The 26,149-nt window shown below is 36.7% G+C and overlaps 1 protein-coding gene across 1 annotated transcript in view; it reads left to right on the top strand.

Annotated features, from left to right (window-relative positions):
• ADAMTS19 (ADAM metallopeptidase with thrombospondin type 1 motif 19) overlaps positions 1-26,149 on the top strand; it is a 146,975-nt gene that overhangs the window by 104,129 nt on the left and 16,697 nt on the right. Inside the window, 8 exon segments of the mRNA XM_062600485.1 lie at positions 2,331-2,458; positions 4,534-4,654; positions 6,596-6,676; positions 12,808-12,965; positions 13,882-14,035; positions 17,405-17,540; positions 19,987-20,191; positions 22,145-22,297. Of these exon segments, the coding sequence (XP_062456469.1) occupies positions 2,331-2,458; positions 4,534-4,654; positions 6,596-6,676; positions 12,808-12,965; positions 13,882-14,035; positions 17,405-17,540; positions 19,987-20,191; positions 22,145-22,297 (1,136 nt within the window).

Below are 26,149 nucleotides of genomic sequence, written 5' to 3'. Positions count from 1 at the left end.
ACAAGATGCGTAATTTATATCGTAAGGGATCAAAGGCTTTCAGCCTGTCTTTGAATACCTCAGTTGTCCATGGAAAAATCTCTGATATGCTCCAGTGCCACGCTAAGGAATGTAGATGGTTGTCTTCATCTGATTTTATTCAGAGAGATCTTGTTGTCTTGAGGTGTACCTCAGGAGATGTAAAAGTGGACACCAGCTAAAGAGGTCCAGTATTGCAGAAACACATTGATCCTAAGCCCTTAATTATTTGCCCTCTTAGCCTTTACAAGACCCTAATGCAGCATGTCCAAAATTGCTCGTATTGAAAGGACATATCCTGTAGTCTGTTACTGCCAAGCCTGAGGGCTGCAGTTGTCTCTGTGGTTACTGCTTTGTATGATATGCTTCATAATACAGAATTGATATTTGGAAAATTACCATATGATCAAATACTGATAATATCTCACTTTTGAGGTGACCTAAATAGGATTAGACTCTTTGGAAAAACTCATCCATAGCGTATTTTGCTTGACTTGAAATTTGCCTTTTCTAAAATAGTATTGTAGCAATTAAATGGGTAATCTGGAACTTATTCTGAAGACAAGTTAAATACCTATTTAAAAATTATAAAAAAGAATCAGAATTGTTTATCTTTTAAGGGTTTTTCTGGAGAATTTTGAGGCAGTGTCAACTGCGTTCAACATCTGATGAGCTGCAAAGTTGTACGATGAAAATGAACGTGGGTAACCCAATCTCTTTAATTGCAAGTATTCTGAGTGTTATAACTCCCATGTACTTGCAAAAGTTGCCCAGTGTTGTTGGGGTTTTGTCTCTTTGAGCTCCGTGTTCTTAAAATAATTTTTCAGTTCAAAGTCTCGATAAGGCATTCCTTTAAAAAATCTATACATGCTATTCTTGAGGTATTGGGTGACTTTGCAATTACTGTTTAAGCAGTGTAACAGGAGTATAGAGGACACAAACTCAGGCAGAGCCTCACACTCCTCAACTGGGGATAGCTTGTGTCTGACTGGCTTCACGTGTTGGCAGGGGAGATGACATCTGTTTGCACTTGTCCCCTAGAGATACCCAGAGGCTGGGTCAATTTTAGCAAGTTAAATGCTCACAGGCCAGTCTCCTGTGCTTAAGTCAGCTGGCACAAAAGGCCTGTGTCCATACTTTTCAACTCTTTTATGCTCTGAAAATGTGTAGTGACATCCAAACCACTTTTTGGAAATGGTCCTTTGCAGGTGGCAATTCTTAAATGCAACTAGTGCTAGTTGATGTGGGCCAAAAATGTGCTATAGACTTCTACCATTTAACTGTGTAGGCAGTTCCAGGGCCCTCAATGTTTCCTGGAACTGTATAATTTACTAATAAAACACACTTTAGGAATCTGTCTGGAAGTAAGTATGAAGTCAGAGTGACGTAGATTGTGTCCCAGGGAAATCAGTTTTAAGTTCAGAATTGCCATTATACTTTCAAAATCTATAAAAGATTTAGGAAGAAGTTTTGAGCCAGTATGCATGTGAATAAGTAAAGATACGAAAAAGTCATGTAACTCTATATTGACTGTTGAGAGGAGACTTCATTTATTTTATTTATAATTACCTCAGCAGTGGTTGAGCAAACACCATTATTTGTAAAAGAGAACTATCAGGGATCCAAAAATCAGCCTTTTGATATGATTTCCTTTTTATTCCTTTCGAAATTACAAGGGATTTGCAGAATGTTTCAGAAACATAGTAGAAAATTGCTTGACCTTGCTAATGATGTTAGAAAGAATGTGCTCAGTTTTTGTCTTTTTTTTTTTTTTTCTTTTTTTTTAATGTGGACTTTGTAAAGCCATATATTTTTCTTCTTGGGGTGTTTCACTCACTTAATTTTTTTTTCTCTTTGACCTGCATAGTTAGAAAATCTGGAAAGTGTTAAGTTTCTTTTTTAACTAGTATTTATGATCTGCCAAAAGTAGAGTAGAATGAAAGTATAGATTACAACCAAAATATTCCAACAGCTGTAATGTGCATACTCTTAATTGTAACAATGAACATGACATGAGTATTATGTAGGCTCAAGTTTATAGCGCAAGTATGTTCTAGCAGGAAAAAGAACTTAACTTTTTCAAACAGATGAGAAAAGGATCAAAAGCTTTTTTCTTTTCTTTTTTTTTTTCTTTTCTTAAGATAACTTATACTAACATAACTTCGTGCCACACAGATAAGCAAGCACCAGTTCTGAAATCCTGTTTGTAATAATGCATAGTTAAAATGCTAATTTGCATTTATTGATTTATTGTGAATATAATTAATATAAATTGTATTAATTAATGTTTCTTTCATCAATTCCTACTACAGAAAAGCCATGTGCCTTATTCTGTTCTCCAACTGGAAAGGATCAACCTGTTCTCCTAACAGAAAAGGTGATGGATGGGACTTCCTGCGGCCAGCATGGGTTCGATATCTGTGCAAATGGTAGATGCCAGGTACGAATTCCTCCTTTAGCGCCCGCATACATATGCACACACAAATGCAGGTGCATAAATTTGTTATGCATATGTATTACTTCTCTGACAAAATGTTGAAAAAGGCATAACCAAGACTGGCTGGCTTTTTGTGTACTGAAATATTTCAAAACTCCTTTCACTCCATGCAATACAGTACATGAAGCAACTGAAGGTTTAGCTTGGGGAATGTGTGTCTGTGCTGATAAGGATGATTGTAACAAATTGCAGCAGAGTGAAGGATGACTGTGATTGATTCCGTCTTCTAGGGGAAGCCTTAGCTTTCAACAGCTTGGGGAGTCTTGCCATGGGGTGTGCATTTGTATGTTTAATTCTGCCTTTTTCACTTGCACAAAATTTTACATCTCAGTAAACCGGGATCAAGGGAGCTGCATCACAGATGAGTAAATTTGAAGGCTTGTGCTATTCATCATGTTACTTCGTGGTCCCTGGATTTGATTTGATTCATAGAAGTTCTCTTGCCACTTTAATAGTGCTTCCTATGGAAACTCTTCCGTAGGAAGTTCCACGGGGTTCTTTTCCCTTGGTCTACTTCTCTTGGCACATGTTGGATCTGGCATAAATAAATAAATAAATAAACCTCTGACAGTGTTGCTGGATCCTATAATAACTTTAGCAAATTAACTTAAATATGCATGTGTGCATGTATTTGTACACTTGAACATACATGTATATCAAATAAGCCTTTCTCAAGTGACTGAGTACATGCAACAAGTATACCTTTGGGACTTTTGCTTGTCATGTAACATTTGCAGATTTAATCTCAAAGGTGGATTATACCCTGTTTTTCCTGAAAAAATATCTTTTGTTTATCGTCCACTCTTCACATTTTGTCTCAGTGAATATTGGCTAACAAGGATGAAACAGACCCAAGCCAGATCCCAGATTAAGACTAAATTGTGTTCTTGGCACATCAGGATGCATTGAGAAGTGCTTATCAAATTTAAATATTTAAATTGTAAGGTTTCCCATATTGTAGCCTGTGTTTTTAGACAACAGATGAACAAAAACTTTTGGAATTACAACTTTAGAGTTACGAATGTAAATTTTGCAGATTTGCCATATTGGATATGCAGCCCTTTGTGTACTTCTAACATAATAAGTATTTCAAATCTATATTGCTCTCTCCTTTTCTTAATTCAAAGAACACTAGTAAAAATTCTGTGCTAAACATGAAGTAACAATCTTCACGTGCTTGGAGATGAGCAAATTGCTGGTAGACTATGATTTCTGTTTTTTGTGGGAATTCTTTATTTCCTCATTAACCGAGCCTTATCTTCACCACTTATCAAATGGAGTTGAGTTTTACGGATTTCATCAGATGCATTTATAGGGTGCACAAGATTACACTGTGATGACTCTTTTAGACTTCAGAAGGTTTTATTTTGTATTAGGCCAACATACAGTATTAACTGTAAACATTTCTGTTGTGAAGCTAGTAGTGATTTTAATGATAGAAATACATCTAACATGGTAATTGAAGGATGCTTAAATAGCAATAAATGCTATTTATTTTAAGCTAAATGCTTGTTGCATTTTTATAAATGCTTTTTGTAAAGCACAGAAATAGTTTGTATTTACGTGTTCTAGATATGTTTATATTCTATTCAAAATAAGACACGGGATGCATAACTGACTTGGTGTCAGATGGCACTGGACCCTTACGGGATTGGCAATGAACCTCTTGTAATTTGAGCAGAAAGCATTGGAGTCAGGCAGGCTGCCGTCTCTGAGCAGGGGGGCCGTTGGGTGTGTTGTACCGTGGTTCAGAAATGCCATGGGGCAGCTAGAGAGCAGCTCTGGGTTTGGCCAGCCATATAGAAAGAGTGAGCAAAGTAATCTACGTAAAATCGTAGAATAATTTAGAATGAAAGGGATCTCCAGACATAATCTAGTCCCTTATTCAGAGCAGGGCTAGCTTCGAAGCTGGACCAGGTTGGTCAGGTGTCTTGCAAAAGGGTGAAACGGCACTGGGAAAGGCAGCTTTATGACAATCATCGGCTGTCTTTCAAAAGCTTTGTTTTCTTCTCCCGCAGAAATTTGGCTGTGATGGCATATTAGGATCTTTGGCTCGTGAAGATCATTGTGGTGTGTGCAATGGTAATGGAAAGTCATGCAAAGTTATTAAGGGGGATTTTAACCATACCAGAGGAGCAGGTAAATCTGTTTATTTCGAATACTTGGAAAACCATTAAATGTTTTGACTACATTGAGCCCTGGAAAGCATGCTATGCTTCCTTAAATGATACAGTGCCTCTCAGCAATTTCAGAGCTACAGAGCAAATTTTTAAAATTACTGTCTACCATGATAATATGTTCAATATTTTAGATAAGATGCATGAATATTTTTAAACATATTTTAAAATCATATTGTTTTCGTTAGATGTTAAGTTAAGGAATTACCTAATTTATCTTCTAGTAAGAAGCACATTATATCTTAGGTGCATTTGTTTAAGTTTAGGAAGTGAAGTTTATATTTTGAGTAAATAGGCTATATATTTTTAGAGTATTTAGATTCATTTAGTTTTCTTCGAAATAAATACTCAAATTATGATCTGTTACCTACAGAAATGTCATTAAACAAGTAGGCAGTAGGTGAATATAAAGTGAAACGTCTCAAGAAGCCATCTTATATGTTTTTATTATTTGTTCTTTTATACTTATAATAACATATCATAAAGACCAAATAGATTTTCTGATGCAGAATGAACAGTAGATTTTCAAGGTCCTGCAATTTGTTCTTCGTTCGAGTTGAATTGACTGGCCCCAGTACAGTTGTGTTGTTAGGATCTCAGTCCTCTGTTCTGTCAATGTTCTTCATATGCCTTATATACCTTTCCCCCAAGAAGAGTCTCATCTTTGAAGGAACATTTTTTTTTTTGACATTTATTTGCCATTACACCTTTAATTTCTTGCTAGAAAATTTACAGAATTTCAAGATTGTAAGTACATCACTTACCACAAAGTAATACAATTAGAAGAAGACAGTATAGAAAAAAGATACCAGCTACAAAAAGTACAGAGAAGGTAGTTGTTAGTACAAATTACAGTGTCTTAGCTTTCTTTTATAGCTGAAATAAACACATCAATACTTTTCAGGTTTTATTCAGGGTTCTGTGCAGTTATATAATACACTGGCCCTGCCATCTAAACGCAGCTACTTTTCCTTCTCCAGAAGCTGATTATCAGCAATACATAGAAAGTGTTATTAGCTCTTAAGGAAATTAAAGAAAAACAATGTTGCCTGGCAACTATACTATGTTAAAATCAGGTTTATAGACAAGGTGTTGTAAGTGCTCAGTATTTTGTAATATAACATTATGTAACTACAGAGAATAAAACTTTATTTTACTATCCTCCTCTTGAAGTCCAACCAAATAATCTGAAATTTGATTTTCTTAATAAACATTCCTGGTTGCATGTAACTTTTCGCCTGCATTGCCTTCTCACCCCTTCTTACTTAAAGCAAATGACTCAACAGCGTTTCTTAATCCCACATTTTATAAATGCAGTTTTAATGAAATCCAAATATATGGTGATTATACTTAAAAGTTCAAGCCATTCAAAACAGAGATTGTATGTGTTAAAGCAAGAGGGAGCTGGAAGACAATCATCTTTTTTGGACCTCCATCCAGGAAAAAAAAAAGAAAAAAAAACAAAAAAAAAAAAAAAAAAAAAAAAACAAAAAAAAAAAAAAAAAAAACAGAGGGCTGTTTGGTTTCTAGCTTTGTGTCATTTAGCTCTTCATGCTTAGTGAAGCTGGCATTCTCTTGTGGTCATCCGGTGGTGGTAATGACAAAAAACTGTGCTTGGCTGGAGACAGCTTCATCTGCCTGTTCCCTAGCCCCATTAACTCTTGTTATGTTTTACTTCACTCTGTTCACTGTATATCATGGCATATATATTACACATAGTAGAGTTACATAGCTTGTGTCAAAGCTAATAACTGACATCATTTGCAAAGACCCTCAAACCGTTGTCAGACAGAGTATAACATTATACTTTAAAAGCAAAACAGAGAAGAATAAATGAAAAAAATGCTAGAAGTACTTTTCTGTATGCTTATATTTAACTCAGGACATCTGGTTTCATACTTAGGTTATGTGGAAGCTTTGGTGATACCTGCAGGAGCAAGGAGAATCAAAGTTGTGGAAGAAAAACCTGCTCACAGTTATTTAGGTAAACTTTGTATGGTTTAGTCTTCATAATCTGAGTCAACACTGAAGAGTGCCAGAGTTAATCACAGGCTTTTGTGATTAAACGAAATTGCGAGTGGAAGACTTTCAGAAGAACATTTAAAGAAATTTCATAAAAGTGACAGACTAAAAGAGCAGCTGTGGCACTTTTTTATTTTTTGAACTTTTGTTCAAAAATGCCTGTCATCTTAAACACAGTGAAAACAGTATGGTGCCATGCTTTTTTTTTTTTTTTGTTTGTAGAATGTTTCAAGGAATACATTTAGATGGTTTAAGGAAAAATTCTGCACATTTTGTTAGAATATTTTCAACATTTTCTATGTAAAATGAAAAAAAAATATGTTTTTTTTAGTTTAGTTTGCAGTCAGCAGTCAGTCAACATAAAATTAGTCTGTCCAACAGATAGCACATTACTAGCAAAGTCAACATAATTTTTAATATTGGACTGAAGAACACAGAACACTTTATTGTTTGCATTATTTCAAATTTTCTGAATGTTTTCATGGACAAATTTATTCAAAATCAAAATTTCCAATTTTCCAGTTTACCTGAAGTTGTTTTTCACTGATAAAAAAAAGTTTTTCCTCTTTTAGTCAAATCTAAAACTTCTCTAAAGTTGTTAGTTGTTATTATAGTTAGGGGGATTTTAAATTAATATCTGAAATGTCATAACTAGTCCTGTTCTGTTCATTTATTAGAGTTTAAAATGAGAGGGACTCAGTATTAAAAATAGGACAACAGAATGAAGAGTCCCCTGGTTTGATCACCATTCTTAGTTCTGCTCATAAGAAGCATCTACATTTTAAGAAACTTTTAACCTAAGCATTCTTTGTACTCTAATGGAAAGAAGGTTGAAGCTGATGAGTCTTAATTATGTCATCTTAAATTATCAATGGGTGACAATATAATTAGTTCATCGTGAGTGCTGCTGCTATCTCAGGGGATCAAGCATTCTGGATTATTTCATGACACCCCAATAACTGCTGTGGGATGTAAGTGCATTTAGGAGAGTATCTGTTTATTATGATAAGGGGGCAGTTGAAGTACTTTTTAATAAAGCAAAAATAAATGTTGGAGTTGTATTTAAGGAAGTTAATTCTTTTTTTGTGAATACCAAAATGATTCCTCCTTTACCTTACCACAGACAAAAGAATTTAATCCTTTTTTTATGCCTGTCATATTTCACCAAGTAACTTGCAGGACTTTCTCAGATATCCTGCTTTTTTTTCTTTTTTTAATGTTCTAACTACCAGAGTCAAAAAAATGGTTCTTACCTAATTGGGAATTAAATTCCACCTTGCTTAATTTAGTTAAATAATGTTAGTTTAAGTGAGAATCTGATTTCATTGCGATGTTTTTTGTTTAGCCTTTTGGGGGAAGGCAGAACAGCTCTCTTGCAATGTTTTGAATTAAATAGTGTTGTTACTGTTTTGTGTTTTATTATTATTATCAGATAATAACTTCAGTTGAAGGAGATTTCTTCTGAAAGCATAAAAATCTGAATAGAATGGAATGGTATTGCAAGTTTTGTGGAGAAGGCATAAATCTTTCAGCTTGGAATTAATGTTCAGCACTGTATCTAAAATATGAAATATAATGCAAATTGAATTCTCCCATATTTTTGGGTTGTTTTCTCTTTTATAGTTCTCTATGCTAATTGTCTGCTATATAGTACTTTGCTCTCTGAATTTCTGTACTTGAGAACTAAAGGAATCAGTATACAGGCCAACAGGATTTCTGTTTAGCTAGTTTTCTTCTATGTATTTTATAATTAAAGTTTTTAAATAATGTAGCTCATTATGTAATTGTATATTTAAGGATATAGCTGTAAACACAATGTAATCCAGCCTCCAATAACAGCTGTGGCTTCCAAAGTAGAAGATAATTTAAACTGATGGAAAATTTGATCCCTTTTGTATTACATAAGTCAAACTTGCAGGTAGTAAGAATAAAATGCTCTTCTCTAAATTTATGTGGTGGTAAGAAGCAGCATCACTGTGATCTAGAAATTGCCATGATGCTGGTAAGTAGATTAATAAAACCACAGTCCACATCTTTAGCATTATGGACTGATTGATCACCTCAGATTTACCGAAGATCTATCAACACACACCCCAGTAACAGGAGCTCTGGTGTCCTAGGAAAGGGGGCAAGGTACAGCTTGCCTCTGAGTCGATGCAGCTGCCAAGGTCTGTCCTTGTCTCGTCTTCCTTTTGGGGAGGTGGGAGTGCAGGTGACCCGGGATGCAGACTCCCTTCCTGTCATCCTTGCAGGATTTCTTCATGGATTTGAGAGTTACAGAATCTTGTTTGTTTGTTTGTTTGTTTTTACTGTGAATTATCCAAACATTAGCTAGTGTTCCCTAGTTAAGTTGTGTAAGAGAAGATATATGAGCTGGTGATTCTTCCTTCTTTGGCAGACTATTCACGAATAGAAATTATTTGAAGTAATATAGAGGGGAAAGCAGATTGTTATTTAATTTGAGAATATTTCCTAAAGTAAATACTTAATCAATTTCAGCACTAAACCACAATATTTTAGGAAGAAATTTGAGATTCATTTTCAAGAAGTAAACTTAGAGTTGTAACCTTGTCAACTTAAAACTGTGTTGGCCAAAGACTTGATTCATTGTCTTATACTTCAAAAAATTTTCTTTATAGTTGCCTGGTGTTACAGTTGTCTTCTATTTTTAAAACTAAATGTAAGACACAGAAAAGCCGTTTACAGTATTCTTTTTTGAGAGATACAGGAGGGTTTGAGATTAGAGTTATGTAATTTTATTACGATTTTGTAATGTCGTGATATGGTCCAGCCTGTAATGATTTAATAAGAATGTTTAATGCTATGTAACTATACTTTACAGTCTAAAAAACTGTAATCTTTTGATCTGTGCTAATTGGAGATAAGAGAGAGAAATAATTTGTTTTCAGCCAGAATACAGAAGTAGATTAACTGTATCTTTATTCTCAACTGTGTGGTCGATCTACTTCAGAGGTGTGGACCCTGTGGAGGTTTGCAGTTTAACACTGCATGACTGTAATGGCTGAATCCATTATAGGTGTCGAGTTTGTAATTGTGCTGTGTTCTCATCTGGTGTCCTTTCTGAAATATGTTTTCCAGAAAAAAAAAAAAAAAAATATATATATATATATATATATATATATATATATATATATCATGTATTTGGGGGGGATGTGGGAAAGCAGAAGTGAATCTAACAAAGTATACAAAGTTTTGAAATCCTCATTTCTGAAAAAGCTAATAGCTTTAAAATATCTTGGACAAAGTCCTTAGATTATAAAAATTATAAGTTGTTCAAGGGAAACCAGTTGATGCACCAGGGAACAGAATCCCCCAAGACTAAACTTGACCTCCTTTCATATATAAAAGGCCATATAATATTGTTAATAAATAAAACTTTCTGAAACAATTTTACATCCAGATGAAACAAATACGCATTCTTTTGCATTTGCAGTTAAGTTCATATCTTTCAAAGCTGTCAGCAGTGCATCTGGCAAAGGGTAGTTTATAATACAAGCCAAGCTGCCAAATTCAAGCAAGTCTTGTGTGAGTTTGAATTATTTTTCAGCTGGATAAGATTGTGCACATTTTTTGTTTAATTTTAGTGTGTTAATGAAGTCTTTTTACTATCCCTTATTGTTCCTTTTTGTTGACTCAAATATTGGGATCAAGAGAACTGGGGTGCCCCAGCATCACTGTTTGTGAGTGCAAAGCCACACAACTGGCAACAGCTGAGCGACACATTTCAGAAAACATCCAGAATTAAGAGATTAAAATCTTATTTTCTTCAAGTTGTGTTTAAGCGTGATGGAAATGTCTATTGAAATCTCACTTTACCAAAGCAGGAGAAGACAGAATGAAAATTGATATAAATCAGCTCTTGTTTCACAGTCATTAAAACTGAAGTTCAGAGTTCTGTTCACCAGGATGATCACAACAGTTTCAAAGTCTAATCCAAAATGTGAGCAAAGATGGATACCTAAATGGAGTCGCACTCTTAAATTATCCACTTAGCACATGCAAATAAGTTATCTATACACATAAACCTTAGCAGTATATTTTTGCATGTGCGTACTGTAGCGTGTATCTCAGATTTTTTTTCTAGAAAAAGTTTCCTGTCGGCATAGAATTATGCAACAGATTATATGTTTACACATGCACATGTATACACCATTAATATAGTATTCTCGTGCAATTGTAGTTGATATTGAGAGAATTTGTGCTGCTGTTCTGTGAAATAAAAAGGATAAAGTAAGTGCAAACAGGTCAGCAAAGCTGTGAATGAAAACACATAACTAAGAAATAGGCAGATAAATCAGGTATTTTTCTCTGAATTAAAGTTAATTTGGGAAATAAATTCATTATATGTCTGAGCATTGCCATATAACAAACAAAAATAGCACTTATCTTTAAGCAGTCTTACTAGTCCATGATTTCCATTAGATTACAGATATGACTGTAGGTGAGCACCTGTAAACTGGTGCCATAATTAGTTTAGCCTGGAATGGTAGATACCACTTACAAAAACTAAGCAGCATGGCCTAACTATTTCCTTTTATTTGCAAGAACTTTTGAGGGGAAAAAAAAAATCTTTGAGTGTTACACTTGCATGCTAAGTTTTCCTTCTGCATTGTGTTCCTGCGTAGAGGACTTCATCCTTTTCTGTAAGCTGAGCAGACTGGTGTGGTGTGGAGTGCAGGAAAACTCTGGTAGCTTGCTCACAGTATGGGTTGTTACAGTCAGGAGCAGAACCTAGACTGCTTGAACTGCAGCCTAGCTTTAAGGCACAAGGACACCCTTTCTTCCCTCTTCTAAATTCTGTGGCTCCAGTGGGGCATCAGAGAGCAGGATGTGCAAGAAGGGGCTTGCTTCTGTTTTATGGGGGTGCTGGGGCCAGGGTCCCAGTCCCTTGCATGCATAGGCGTGCTGTAGCATATACATTCATTTTAAAGACTGGACTCTGCAGAGTCCACTGCTCTCCAGGGAGAGGATGCAGCTCCATCTGAGCAGCATGACTCAACTGGACCTCGGCACTTGCAAATGCATTTGTTTTGTTTCTCTGTTGGGGAGAGTGCTTGTCCCCTACAGTTTAACCTCTAAATGGAACTTGGTTAGCATTAAATAATAAAATCCTTAAATCTAAAGTACCAGTTTCTGAATCTTGTAAAATGACTGGTTATTTTTAGCACGGGGCTGTTCAGCGGCGTTGATGGGTTTTATAGTCTTAGCATCTAACACGGTGCTGTAGTGGCACACATCAGTAGTGTCTCATACAGTTGTATTTCTGCCAGTCCGTAGACCTATTGCCATTGTTTCCCATAGAAACAAAACATAACAGTATAAATATGAATAGGAGAAAGCTGATTACGGGAATGACTCACATTAACTTACAACTTTAAAAAAGAAATTTTGGACAAAGCTTAAACTGTTGAGGTTCTCTTACAAGAGACTGATGCCAAACATGCAATTTCAATGAAGAGGAATGTGTAGAACTTCTTGCCCAGAAGGTGACTTCAAGTATATTTTACTTCACATGATTATTTCAGACATGATTCTAAACTAAGCTAACTAAACTAAAATAAAATTATAGTTTCTTCACAGAAGGGAGTCAATTTGTAGTTCACTATAAAAAATAACGTAAAAGATTGTGTTCTCAGTGTTTGGACTGTAGCTACTTGACTTTACTGAAAAGTAAAGAGATTAAGAGAAAGACAATCATTCTTTATTCCCAGAGTGGTCACTTCTGTGATCTGTACAAGACACAGGAAATAAAGTTGTGTCTTTCTCTTAATCCGATTAATTCAGTGATCAGATCATGAATTATGCTGGAGGCTGCCAGTCTCTGTAGGCGTGAAGACACTGATATTAATTGCAGTTAATGTTAAGCACATGTTTTTGCCAAGCATTCCTTCCAGAAACTGTTTTTAAAGCATGTTCCTGTTGAAGTGTGTGTATGTTAAAATCAACAAGTATCTTTGCAAATAGGGTCATGTGATTTCATCAACCCATTAAATTAATGGGAAGGAAGAGGAGGCCAAAATTGCTCCTGGACAGACAGCTTTTATGTTGGTCTTTTTTCATATATTTTTGCAGCTCTTCGAGATGCTGGAAAACAGTCAATCAATAGTGACTGGAAGATAGAGCATTCAGGAACGTTCAACATTGCTGGGACCACTGTCCATTATGTTCGGAGAGGTCTCTGGGAGAAGATATCTGCCAAAGGTCCCACAACATCACCTTTACATTTATTGGTATGAAAATGTTTGTTTGTTAGTTTGTTTAATCTAACTCAAATAATAATGCATGGTAACTAATATTTTTTCCAGGCTTCTTAAGGTAGTGAGAGCTATATAAGTTATACCTGCTGATCTGTCAGCCCACTCCTAAAAATACTATTTAAATCCAATAATAATAATATCTAATATATTGTTATAATAATGTAATATCCAGTAACAATTCTAAGATCCAATGAAAATAATATCCAGTTATTGGATAATAATAACAACTAACAATAAAACCAATAATAATAAGTTGTTGAAGTGGGATGGAAAGCCTCAAAGTCTTTGCACTACTACGAGTTTTGTCAAAGGCTAATGTGCAGCTCAAGGAGAGAGTTAGAAAGCATCTGATATGAATGTTTTATTCTGTTGGCTGACCATAGCACATCATCACCCTTCAGGGCTGTAATCATCATGTTCTCTATGAAGAAGTGGAGTTGTAATGCTTTTCAGTAGAAGGAAGGAAAAGTTCATAGCCACAGTGACAAAACCAGATAGAAAGAGGGAGAGATGATGAGGAAATACTTCACAATTCAGAATTCTTCAAGTGTAAGGATTTGTGATCCATCTAAAATAGATTGAAATATGATATACGTCAAAACAAGATCTGGCTTACTGAAGAACACTGAAACCATAGGGAAGATTGTTTTCTAAATTGCTGGTTAAATTTGTTTGTTTCTTAAGGAGACCTCTTTTATCTATAGATTAAGATCATTTTTTTCCCATTGTCCACAGTTGGTCACTTGCATTAATTACTTCTACAAAAGCATCATTGCTCTATAGAGCATTAATTCATTCTGCTGTGCTCTTCAGGTTATTTCTTCACAGGTCCAAGTCTGTCTTCAAGCAGTGGCTGTGCAGGTGGGTCTTCATTCCCTGTATCTTGCAGGTGCTACTTTTCCATGACCAGAGTTATGGCCTACACTATGAATACACAATCCCACTGGATCCTCTTCCTGAGAATCAGAGCTCTAAAGTACCTGAACCTCTTTTCATGTGGACTCATTCTGGCTGGGAGGACTGTGATGCTGTTTGTGGTGGAGGTAAATATATGCATACGTGCATATGGCAATTAAAACACATGTGGTATATTAATATTTGAGTCACTGGTTATCATTGTATCATTTTTAATAATAATGTCATGGTTGCAGCTTGTAGGCTAAGGTAGTTAAAGAATGATGGAGCACGTATTTCAATCTCATGCCTCCCAATCAAAAGAATAATGATAGCCATAGGAAAACATGCAAACTAAATTAAGTAGGCAAAAATGATAATGAAGCAATGAAATCTAGATTAACAAAGTTAATTAAGAACACAGTTTCCAAGAAGAAAAGGAAGTGCAAGAGTTAGAACAGGAGCAGAAAGTTCATTGCATTTGTATTTCACTGTGTATTTGAAACCTCTGAAGATAAATGATCTGCAAAGTCATTTCAAACTACAGAAAAGTTGAACCGCACTCTCAGATCAACTATGTACAATTAGTAACATGAGTTGAGGGTAATCCAAAAACATGTGGAATAAATGTTGTGACAACAGATATTAATATGATGATGCAATACTTTTCCCATGTTTATGCTTATAAACCATTAAAGTATGCATTTGGAAAAACAAACTACAGGCACAAAAACAGATATTGGAATATAAACAATATTATTTTAACAAAATCCTTAAAAATTGCTGTTTAGAAGTCGGTTACTAGAGAAGGTTATTACAATGGAAAAACACTGAATTTTTAATGAATGCAACCTATAGAGATCTGTTAATGCTTTGAGTAATGAGACTTAAGCTGTGAATACTGTATTGGTCTTTGGTATCTGTCTTTCGTGCTTTACCGTCTTGATAATCGTAGCTTTTCTGATCAGCAGTCCTGAAAATTGCTGTGCACCTTCTAATTGAATAGGAAAGCCTGGAAACACTTTACTTTCTCTTAACAGAGGTTTAAAGAACACAGTGTTCTAGCGACTTTGATTCTGTGAACAATCCTGGTGTCATGACAGATTGCCGTAGTTTCCATAAACATGCCTTTTGTGGTTTGGTAAGAAAACTTCTTCCCTGAAGGTATTTTGTACGTGGTGCAAGTAGCATCCTCTGATTCTTAGTGGAGCACTCATATTCACTTGGAATATTCATGCTTTTTACAATTTCCTGAAATATTTTTGGTATAATTTTAATGTTGCCACAATCTTTCCTTCCTTTGCTTCAGATGTTTCTGAGGTTACCTATTGTCTAGAAAAACCCTTAAAATGCAATGTGATGGTAATTTATTCTACATTAATACTTTTGTATATGTTTAACTGTTTCATTGTAATGTTTATTGATCATACTTTTCTGATGTAACCGGCTTTCTTTTTTTGTTAATTTTAGTGTTTAAAATAGTTGAGTTAGTACGAAGTTCCATAAAAGGTATTCTAACTCTGAACTACTGAATATTCTGAAGAACAAGTTAAAGTTTATTTCTTACTTTAGACAGAATAATTTAAGCTGTTCTGTTAATTCTCGGGTTTTGTATGAAACAATAACAAAATTAAAATGTTACAGCTTGTACCCTGTGTAAATGTTTGCATTTGAATTTTTAACATCAATATTTTGATGAATCAGATTAATGACTATAACAATTATCAGCATGTTTTCCTTAAATGTTTAAAGTGTATGTCAGGCTGAAACTATTGATGAAGCTGTGTGGTTTTGTGCATGTTTATATATGTAACTCATCTATGACCTTCTTTGTTGCAGAAAAAGCTTTCTTTGTGTATGTGCATGGGAGAGAATGTGAATACACACATGTATATGTGAATGCAGAAAAAAATGTCAAACATATCAAATGCTGTATACGATAGATTAGTTGCATGTGTTCTCACATACACAAATGCAGTGCAAAATGTCAGTTGTGGTTACACACATAATGCATATTTATAACTTTTCTGCCCCTTTACCAAGGGGAAGGTTCCTCACCACTAGTGACAGAGCATTCTCAACACTGTCTTGCTCCTGTATGCACCTTGTTTGTCAGCAAACTGCTAGGTAAAGGTAAATTGTTCTGACTTAACCCTAGGAACAAAGGAATGCATTTTCTACTAAATGAAGTCGTTAATTCAAAGCTTGTTAGTTTTCAAAAGATTATGCAGCAGTCTGATTACAAGTCAGTAATTATAGTAGCTATGACATTAAATTCTGCATTACATTATTTATTATTTATTTATTATTTAATTAGATCTTATTACATTAATTTCTAACCACTTTTGGCTTCAAGAGATACCAGCTTCCAAGCCATCTATCAAGGCAAGCTATATCTAAAAGAACATGTGTTAGGTCTCAGCAAGCAATACCCAAACTTCTGAAATTATGACCTTGCAGATCAGGTCAGTTATGTGGCCTTTTTACTTCAGTTGACAGCTCTTTTTTATTGATGGTTGCATGTGCTGATCACCTTTAGCTAAGTGTTGGCCGTGCTTGCCAATATATCGCTAAACCAGGCAGAAATATTACACTCCAGCCATATAGGAAGGCAGGACTTGTTATTCCTTTCCTTATTTTATGTTAAAGGACAAACTTATTTTCTGTGATTTTTTTTCTGCAAGCTTCTCTCAATGTTCGGGTCTTAGTGGTGAGAGAGAAATGATTAAGTCAATAAGACTTTGATTTTGGTGTATGACTTGTTACAGGGATAAAGCAGCAAAATTCTGTTGATGATGATGTTCCAAGACTGGATTAGAAAATCACATTGTTCCCTACAGACTTTAAAATTTCTCTCTTTTTTTCACTTTCAAGTATCCAGTATGCTATTTTGCTCTATTGGAGGAAGGGCATGGAATCCCAGAGAGGGCAGGCAGGAATATTGGCTGCTATGCTGCAATTAGGGCCACAAACCATGCACAGTGGTTGGGGAGGTAATAGAGTGTAGGTCCAGGTGATGGAAAAATGTGTGCTGTTGTGTATTTGAATGTATAAAATAGCAGTAAGATACTGTGCAAATGTATTTTTGTCTACCAGTTTTGCATCTTTTTCCGTGCAGTTAATAAATCAGTGCTTCTTTTTCAGCCAGCCAGAGCCTTCCACCCCTAAACCTTCCTGGCATCTTCTGTTTCCATAATTGAAATTCAGTAATGTAGAAAATGCACATCCCACTTCTTCTAAGCATGTATATGAATTCAGCACAAATTGTTTCTCACAAAATATTTACTTTTCTAATCAACGGCTTGTAAACTTTTTTAGAAGGCGCGAATCTTCTAGAATTTTATAAAAATATACATTATAAGTGCATAATTTAACATATTTTGTTTTATATTTCTTTTAGCCAAATTCCACATAAAACAGCTGTATCTGATAATGTTACCTTCCACAGACATCATTTTTTTTAACAAAATTGTATATTCCTGGTTTTCCCACATACTTGCTTTATTTTTTTTAATCAGGTGAAAGAAAAACGACAGTGTCTTGCACAAAGATTATGAACAAGAATATCAGTCTTGTCGACAATAAAAAGTGCAAGTATTTAACAAAACCTGAGCCACAGATCCGAAAGTGCAATGAGCAGCCATGCCAGACCAGGTAATAGTTATTTAATTAAATTAGACTGTAATATCTAGATGTAAAAATCTTAGGAGCTACAGAGAGGTGACTGCCTGTGGCAATGAATGTGCAATAAATACATACATCCAAAGGTGATAATAAGAAAGGAACACTGAAATGCTGGCTGCTGTTTCTTCTGAGCCTCAATGAAAGAGAGGAGAGAAAGCCTTAAGCACATGCCTAAATCTAATCTTACTCAATAAAGCAGCTCATTACTTTCCTCAGTAAGAGTTCCCACAGGCTGATGTGTATTAAGAAATTGGAGTTTATATAGGGATGGATTTAATCTCATGCTTTTAATTAATGATATATTTTAGTGTTTTGTTGAATGAACAAAAATCTGCGCTCCTGCTGTTTTTGCACTCTTTGCAGTCCTGCAGTCTTTTAAAAGCACACAATACACTGAGTGTGCTAGGTAATGAAAGAAACAGTTGCTCATTGTTAATACATTGATTTAACTTGACACATAGACAGTGTTCCTCTCCTCCCTCCCTTCCTCTCCCCGCCATCCCCGTGTCCGTGGATCAGTAGGCAGAATTGGACTTGGATGGTTGAGTGGTAGCAGAAGCCGGAGGGGCTTTTTCCCTGAGTGTCACCCCAGGAGACAGCAGCAGCACGCAGCCTGTGCTGAGCAGGGACCGCCGCGCTCAGTGCCGTGCAGCAGAGTGGCTCGGTGGCCTGTCACCTCGCGTGGGCCAGCTGGTGCACGGTGCACCATGGCTGTTGCCTGCCACCCTTGCAGGGACCTTCCTGCACCTGTTGGGCATCTTCTGCAGGGGCAGCGTGTCACCACGCTGCAAGGCCAGCACGAAGGCTTCTGCCCAGACCCGTTTCACTGTTTGCAGTACGTTTTCTGAGAATTGCAGCTAAGAATGATGCCTAGGGAAGTCCTTGTGTATGGTGCAGACTTGAGGAAGAAAGGGAGGGCAGAGAGCCATAGCTAGTTTCCTTGGGAGCGGTAAGTCTACTGGAGTCATCTGGAGGAGAGGTGGATGGTATTTTTAAAGAAAACAATGCAAAGTAAATAAAATGCAAATGTTTTTGAAGAAATGTATGTAAAATGAACCAGATGACATAGCTTTGTTGGAAAGAATGAAGTACTGAATTCCATAAAATACCAGTGATGAATACATTTTAAGTTAGATGGAACTGCTGAGGTTCTGACTTCCACAGATTAGAGTTTTGCACTTTAAAGGGATTACTTACATTTCACGCGATATGTAGTGGACCAGATTATTATTTTGTTAACATCGCTATACACTTAATGGATAGAAATGGAATAGTGTGATCTGTTTCTGCAGCATTGACAACTATCTATTTTTAATATGCTATACTTTTTCAAGTGTTATTAGCTGCTATATATTGCTCAGAGATGCTATGCTGAGCAATGTGGAAAGATGTCATGTTCATCTATATATAGATCTAGTTTTTAATACACTGTTACTGATTCTTACAAAACAAATATTGTTACCTTTCAGTAGAAATATAGCTAAAACACATGCTTGCATAACTGGTTGTTTGTTACTGGCTCTTGAAGATGTGTCTTCAACTGTATTGCATTACCTTGACAAGCTGTGATTTGTAAATTTGTATACAGTATTTTTTCATGGAATGGATGCCTTACAGAAGGTTGGAAATACGTTAAATTTCAGTGTCCAAAAGACTCTCCCTTGCAAATTCAGTCTCTTGGGATGCACTTGTGTACTGTATCAATGGCAGAACTTTTTGATTTTTTTTTTTTAAGAGCATATGGCCATAGTCCGGAACTATTGAACATTTTGGGAAAAATTATGCTCTAGAACTATTACTCTCCAGATATGTTTGCTCTGCCAAGCTTCATCAGCTTTCCTCGTCTCTGTGATTTAAACCATGCATCCTGAGTTAGGCCTGGCCCTAAAGGGCATGAAGAGGTGTGAGCTTTTATACTTCTTCCAGAGCAATGGGCCTTTGGCACAGGAGTGATTCTGTCTTGTAACTATTTTCAGAGGGCTCTGTACTTTATGTGCATGGCTGCACTTGACATATAGCTATTCATATAGCTACCCAGAGAATAGTAAACTGTCTGGTCAGTGACCTGTCACCTTAAAACTGTGTAAGGTTATGTTTTGGAGCTTTTCTAATTGGAATTATAATAACAGAGAGGGGACCTGATTAAGAAATAAAAAATACTCTGAAAACATAGGGACAAGGAGTGGGTACTGGGGAGCAAAAAATAATTAAGTGCAAGTTAACGTGTTATTTAAATGTTAAATCTGTTTCTTTAGCATGTTAGATTAATAATTAGTCTGTTATCACATTAAGGAGACCAAAATTATGCCAATATGTTTTAGGCAGCAGAGGTATCGGAAAGCAAGAGAATAAGATGACTTAAAGGGGACTTTTCCGTGCCTGATTTCTTGGTACTCTCGCCTGCGTGTCTCTGTAGATGGATGATGACCGAATGGACTCCGTGTTCAAGGACGTGTGGCAAAGGGACCCAGAACAGACAAGTAGCCTGCACACAGCAGCTCAGAAATGGCACCTTGATCAGAGCTCGGGAGAGAGACTGCCTGGGGCCAAAGCCCGCTTCTGCGCAGCGCTGCGAAGGCCAGGACTGCATGACAGTGTGGGAAGCGGGAGTCTGGTCGGAGGTACTGTGTTCGGTTATGCAAATATTCCATGGTAGTTTTTTGTGCCTCAGCCTTTTCTGGGCATATGATTTTTTTTCAATGACAAATGGCACAGCCCAGCCTAAAGATTTCCTGGGTCCTCATGCAATGATTTGGCATAGGGATTAGAGACTCAGGAAATCAGCTGTGCAGAATTACTGCATTTTACCTAGCTGATGTTCTGAAACAGTTTCTTTTGGCCAACTTTCAAGAAAGTATGGTCAAATATGTCTTGACTGTAGTAGTGGGTAACTAAGGGTAAAAAGAATTAAGGCCATCACTTCTCGGGTATCAGGACTTGTGTTCAGAGGGAGAACATCTCTGAAATGCTTTTGTGCAAATGGGTGTTAGTCAGGCAAACAGTTGCTGCCATTCTGCTTCACAGAGACCATGGGGGGAGCTGCTTGCAAAAAGCATGCTTCCTTCCCTCCTCCTCTCTTCTCACCTCTTTTTGCAAGAGCAGCACATGCAGTGGGCAAAAGTGCTTGTAAACAACAATTTTGCATCCATTACATCTTGAAGCATGCTTCCAATTCTCTAATTACTATTTGAAGGGTTTTTAAAGATATTTTTACCGACCACATCAATGTGTTTTTCTTGGGCTTCTGAAAGGCTTGGTAGTATCTGACTGTGGAGGCAGAAGGTGTTATCACTGCCATCTGGACAAACGGTAGGGGTTATTGGAGCTTCTCCCTCCACTGGAAATACAGGGCCGTTCTGCATGCCTCCCACCGCCGAAGCTGTGCTGTCAGTCCTGCAGGGTTCAAAATACGAGAACGGCTTCTGAATATGGGTGCAATCCCTCATTTGGACTCCTCCACTCAGCAGCAGCCCTTATCTCCCCAAGCAAGAAAGAGCTAAGGCACAGGGAATATTTCCAAGGATGGAAAGCAGATGCTAAGGTAGAGATAAAAGGAAGTAAATAGCAGGAGTTCCTGGTCTCATATACAGAGGTTTATAATGCAGAAGCTGGCACTGGGAGGAACAGCATTCACTTAGAGAGGTGAGAGAAAGAAACACAGATTGTTCCGTACGTTTGAGAAATCAGAAAGAAGTGAGCATGTTTTTGTTGGAAGCAAAAAATATATTTTAGAGAGTGAGGTGTTTCCCATGGCCATTCCCACTATCACCATTACACTGGAAGCTGGCCACTGCTGCTTCCTGCAGTTGCAATCAGCTTGGCAAAAGAGAGTTTTAATCTGCAAGCAGTGGGATGATCGAAAGCAGTGATAATGTTTTGAGAAGGAAATGGCATAATTTTTGGCAGCATAAGTGGGAATAGCTGAAAAAAACATAGATTAAGACCTTCTGTGAAACGTTAAGGCAGTTTTCACATACTATATACAAGCAGTGGATTTGAATTTTCAAATACAGCCTGAATTCTTGCATGCAGTTTTGGAACATTTTACTATGCCATTTTAACTTTTTTTTCCCTCTCAAAAAGGTCTTTTAGACACTTTAGAGAGTAGAGTTTATTGGAAGTTGCTTCACATCTTATCCTTCTGAAGACTATTTAGATTTTCTTTCATTATGTTTTAGTTCTTTGAACAGAATTACTGCCTAACATGTAAACTCTATGTAAACTAATACATGAGCTGTAACTCTTTGCATTCACTTGATCATAACCTTTCAAGTTTTTCCTTATCCAAATGCTGTTTTAAAGCTTAATCTTTCCTTAAGCAGATATTTTTGGTCATTTCAAGTTACTTATTTTTAGCTGAAAATGCAGAAATGATTGTTCTGCCCAATAAGGGATTTTTGTTCTTTTGTTAGTTTTAAACAAATCCAGTATCTGTGCATGTGAGGATTGGAAGTCAGGAAATTACTGAAGTCTTGAATTATTTATGTTAGCCTGGCAGAGGTCATTAGAAGGCCAAAGGACTCCTACTTTGTTCCATGGGGTTACAAACCTGAAAAAACGTCCGTTTCCAACAGTGCTCTGTGAAGTGCGGTAAGGGAGTGCGGCATCGGACTGTGAGGTGTACCAATCCCCGCAAGAAATGTGTTTTGTCCACAAGACCTAAAGAAGCAGAAGACTGCGAGGACTATTCCAAATGCTACGTCTGGAGAATGGGCGACTGGTCTAAGGTGAGACACCATCGGTGCTTGTGCCCTGTAGTGGAATACATTTTGCAAGCTGAGGTCTCTGTAACAAGTACTGGTTTCATCAGAGGTGTAGGGGCTTCCAGTTGAACGAACAACAAGGTTACAGACAGAAGAGAACCTACAGTCACACTGTGACAAAAGTATAAATAAAAATCATAAATACGAAGAAAGTGTGAGACAAATTTTAAAAATCATGTGAATGTGATTGATAGAAATTTACTGTTTTCAGTAGGCAGGCAAATACTCAAGGAACTGGAGAGTATTGTACAGAGTGAGGTATTTGTGTCTGCAAACTCACCTATCAGGATTATTCCCTTTTCAGGCCTGTTTGAGACTAGTGATGACACTGGATTAAGCAATGTGCCAGTTATCTTGTTTGTAGTCTGTGCTTATTTTCATTTTTCCTTACTTTCTTGCCCGTTTCTGGCCAGATAACTTACTGAGGCCATGTGTTATATGCACAGTGTACTGCATTTGGCTCGCAGCAAGAGCTGATTGTTTCTAGATTTCAGAGCGCAGGCTATCTGTTGGCTGCATGTAATGTACACTTTGGTTGATGTGTGATCTTTTTCAAGGGCTGCTTAGCAAAGTGGTTCTGGAAAGATAAGTTTATTTCCATTACTGAGCATTAAAAATACTTTCTTCTGGCCATGCTACCGTCCTCTCTGCCCTTCCCCACCTCCCCCCCCCCCAACTGTAATCAATTATATTTCTTCTCTTTGCTGCAGGACACTCCAGTATCCCAGTTTGTACATTTTGTTAATTTGTGTTTCTAGCAAGTTACACCTTCCAGCCTTGTAAGGAGCCACCTTTAGCCTGTTAAGAATCCTAAAGGATTCCATTTAATATCTGGGGTTACATCTATTACTGCCTTTTCTGAGCACCTGATGTAGCTCTCAATACGTTATTTCCTTGGCACATGGCTTTTGATTTCAATGAGATACATAAGCATATGCCAAACTGTATCTTGAAGTCTTGGTTAGATCCATGATTAAGTGCATTGTTGGACTGAGACTTTGAACATCTGATACAGTTTAGAATATTCAAGACATGCTGAAATGCTGAAACTGAACCTTGAGGGTCAAGGTTCTCTTTCGTCTCGTCCTAGACCACACTTCAGCAGAGAGATTGTAAACATTTTTTTTCCACTTCTGTTCATAACTTTGCACACACCTCTCCTACTTTCAGTGCATAACATTCTTGCAGTAGCTTTTGAACGAGCTTGTATGGAGAAGTATTTAATATATTTTTAGTCGTCTTTCATGTGATGTAACAGCTGGAAACAAGGACTAAAGCCAGCAGTGTATGACTAGCCAGCCTTCCAAGAATTAGCTGCAAGTACTCTGTGGGCAAGTAGTGTTTCACAGAACTCTGCTTGGGAGCTCCCATTTTATGACCATAGGGTCATAAATTACTATCTAGTCCATTTCCTTTTCTTCTATATAAGTTAGTTTTTAACATCTTGATTAAAAGAATAGTGTCTAATACTTTTTTGTTACAGTGCCGATCCTTTAAAATGATAGATTAAGCACCTTCACATACACTAGAAGATAACCCTCTCCATCCTCTTGATAGCTACTGCAGAAGCACGAGGTAGTGTAACCATTTATTTTTAAATGACAGGCAGAAGCAACTAAACATTAATAGCAGAGTTACTTTTACAAGAAATAAGTCTCATATTTGCAGTTCCATAGCACAAAAAGGCAATAAAAACCTGCATCATTTAGCCCTAGCACCAGCAGGGAATAGCCTATGGAGAAATGACCATCTGCTTTCTTAGTCAGAAGCGGTTGTTCAAATCAGGCTGCTGAGGTTATGCGGGGATGCTCAGACAGTTACGCTGTGTTCCCAGTGCCCTCTGGATAGAAGAAGGACTTTCTTCTCTAATTCAGTATTTTCCACAAACGTCGATGTCATAAGTATACAAGAACTTGCTTCTTCCTTTTTAAAATTTACTGACATCTCATATATTCTACTTTCCTTCTACAGTCAAAGCTGTACCACTGTCACCTAAATTGTACTTTAAACTTCAGAACCAGAATACTAGGAAATACTTCACATGGAGCTGACGAAACCTTTTAGGTAGTTAATATACAGCCTGAGTGTGACTTATGCAGCTGAGATTTTCCAAGATTTTTACCAAAAAATAGATACTTTAATTTCTCTACGGAGACATGAGTTCAGTTTAAAGTATACTTGGATTTCCTTCTTTTTCCCCCCGTTACTATTCTGTTCCATTGCTAGAGTACATAGCAACGTGAAGTCATGGCATACATATTAATGTGTCTGCAGTAGGGGAAACAAATGGAAAGCTCAAATAAATGTTAATCTTTGCTCACTGTTTGTTTCTAACTCAGAGGGTTCAGGGCACAGCCTTCTGTGTTCACTGTTTTTGCTCTTTAGGATCGTTCTTGACATTGACAGAAGGCTGTTCCTTTGAGCAGAGCCAAGTTCCCCCAAGCTAATGCCAAGACTTGGCTTGAAAAATTTAAATGACGCTTCTCACACATTGAAACAAGAGGCTTAATGTGATCCTTATTGGCTTTGCTGCTCCCCTTGAACTCCTAAGCCATAATCTTAAATGGAGCTTAAATTGGACTATTACTGAAAAGATAACATTATTAATAATCATAATAGTGCTGTAATGGAATTTAACTTGTTTTAGGGATACAGGCACATGGAGATCAATTTTTTTTTTTTTTTACTCATCATTTTAACAGTAATACGGACAAGATCAAAGTGAATTTGACCAAGATTGAAAGCTCCAGTAGGTCAATAAACACATCAGCCCCTCTAAAAAGCTGACTTTTAATTTGAAAGTATGCTGCATAATCTGACTATTCATAGCATTCAATTCCCTAATAACTTTTAAATCAGTAAAGTGGCTCAATACACTGAACACTGCTGTTCTGAACATCAGTTGGGACTCAGTGCCTGCCCTGGTGAGGAAAATGGGTATGATGACAAAGTATAGAATAAAGGCTCAAACCATTTTTCTCGAGCCAGCACCTGGAAGCAGGGAGTCCTACCAGTTGCATTGTCCTTCTCCAGGAAACGCTGTCCTTGGAATGTCACGCTTAACAATGTGAAAGTTGCCTTCAGCTGAGGAAAGTTCACTAGAGCTCCTACAGTCCCAGTTAGTGAGAGGCTTAGCTCACTGCTATTAGCAGTAGTGTCCTTTGCTAAGCTGCTCATTGTCTTTTCTTTCAAGGAGTTACAAAGAGTGGGTTCTGCTCGTGGGAGTTTGTGACCTGAAGATAAACAAGGAGGCAGAGGAACCTGTAAATGTGTGTTTACAGGTCAACCTGACTTACTAGAGAAGTTCACATTATTGTAGAAGTAACTTTCCAAAAAAAGACTTAAATGTCAACAGAATAGAGTGCTTTCACGGTTTTGTGTAGTTTACTTTAGAAGCCACAGAATTTAATATACATATGTACATACATACATATACATACATACACACACACACAAACACACATATATTTATCTATGTATGTACATATATGTATATATGTATGTATTATCTAGAATCTTGAGCACATTGAAATAAATGAAGTGGGGCACTATGAATTTTGAAAAGGAGGTTAATTTGGAAAAATTAGTAGATTTTGAAAATAATAATAAAAAGCATATGCTTGATATATATGTTTGATATAATATTGCGTGGGAGAACTCTGGAGGGATTCAGCAAGGGTTAATAGGGTCAAAACAGTGGGCAAGAGAGACAAATTTAGCAGCAGCCATTTGTAAGAAAGGAAGAGGTATAAAGCATATGTGTATAGGAGGCCAAAGAGGATAATTTGATATAAGTTCTAAAAAGAGATTTGGCTA

Source organism: Rhea pennata, chromosome Z (assembly GCF_028389875.1).
Source record: "Rhea pennata isolate bPtePen1 chromosome Z, bPtePen1.pri, whole genome shotgun sequence".
Lineage (NCBI taxonomy): Eukaryota > Metazoa > Chordata > Aves > Rheiformes > Rheidae > Rhea > Rhea pennata.
The sequence above is the reverse complement of the archived record's forward strand: the minus strand, read 5'-3'. Positions and strand labels throughout refer to the sequence as shown.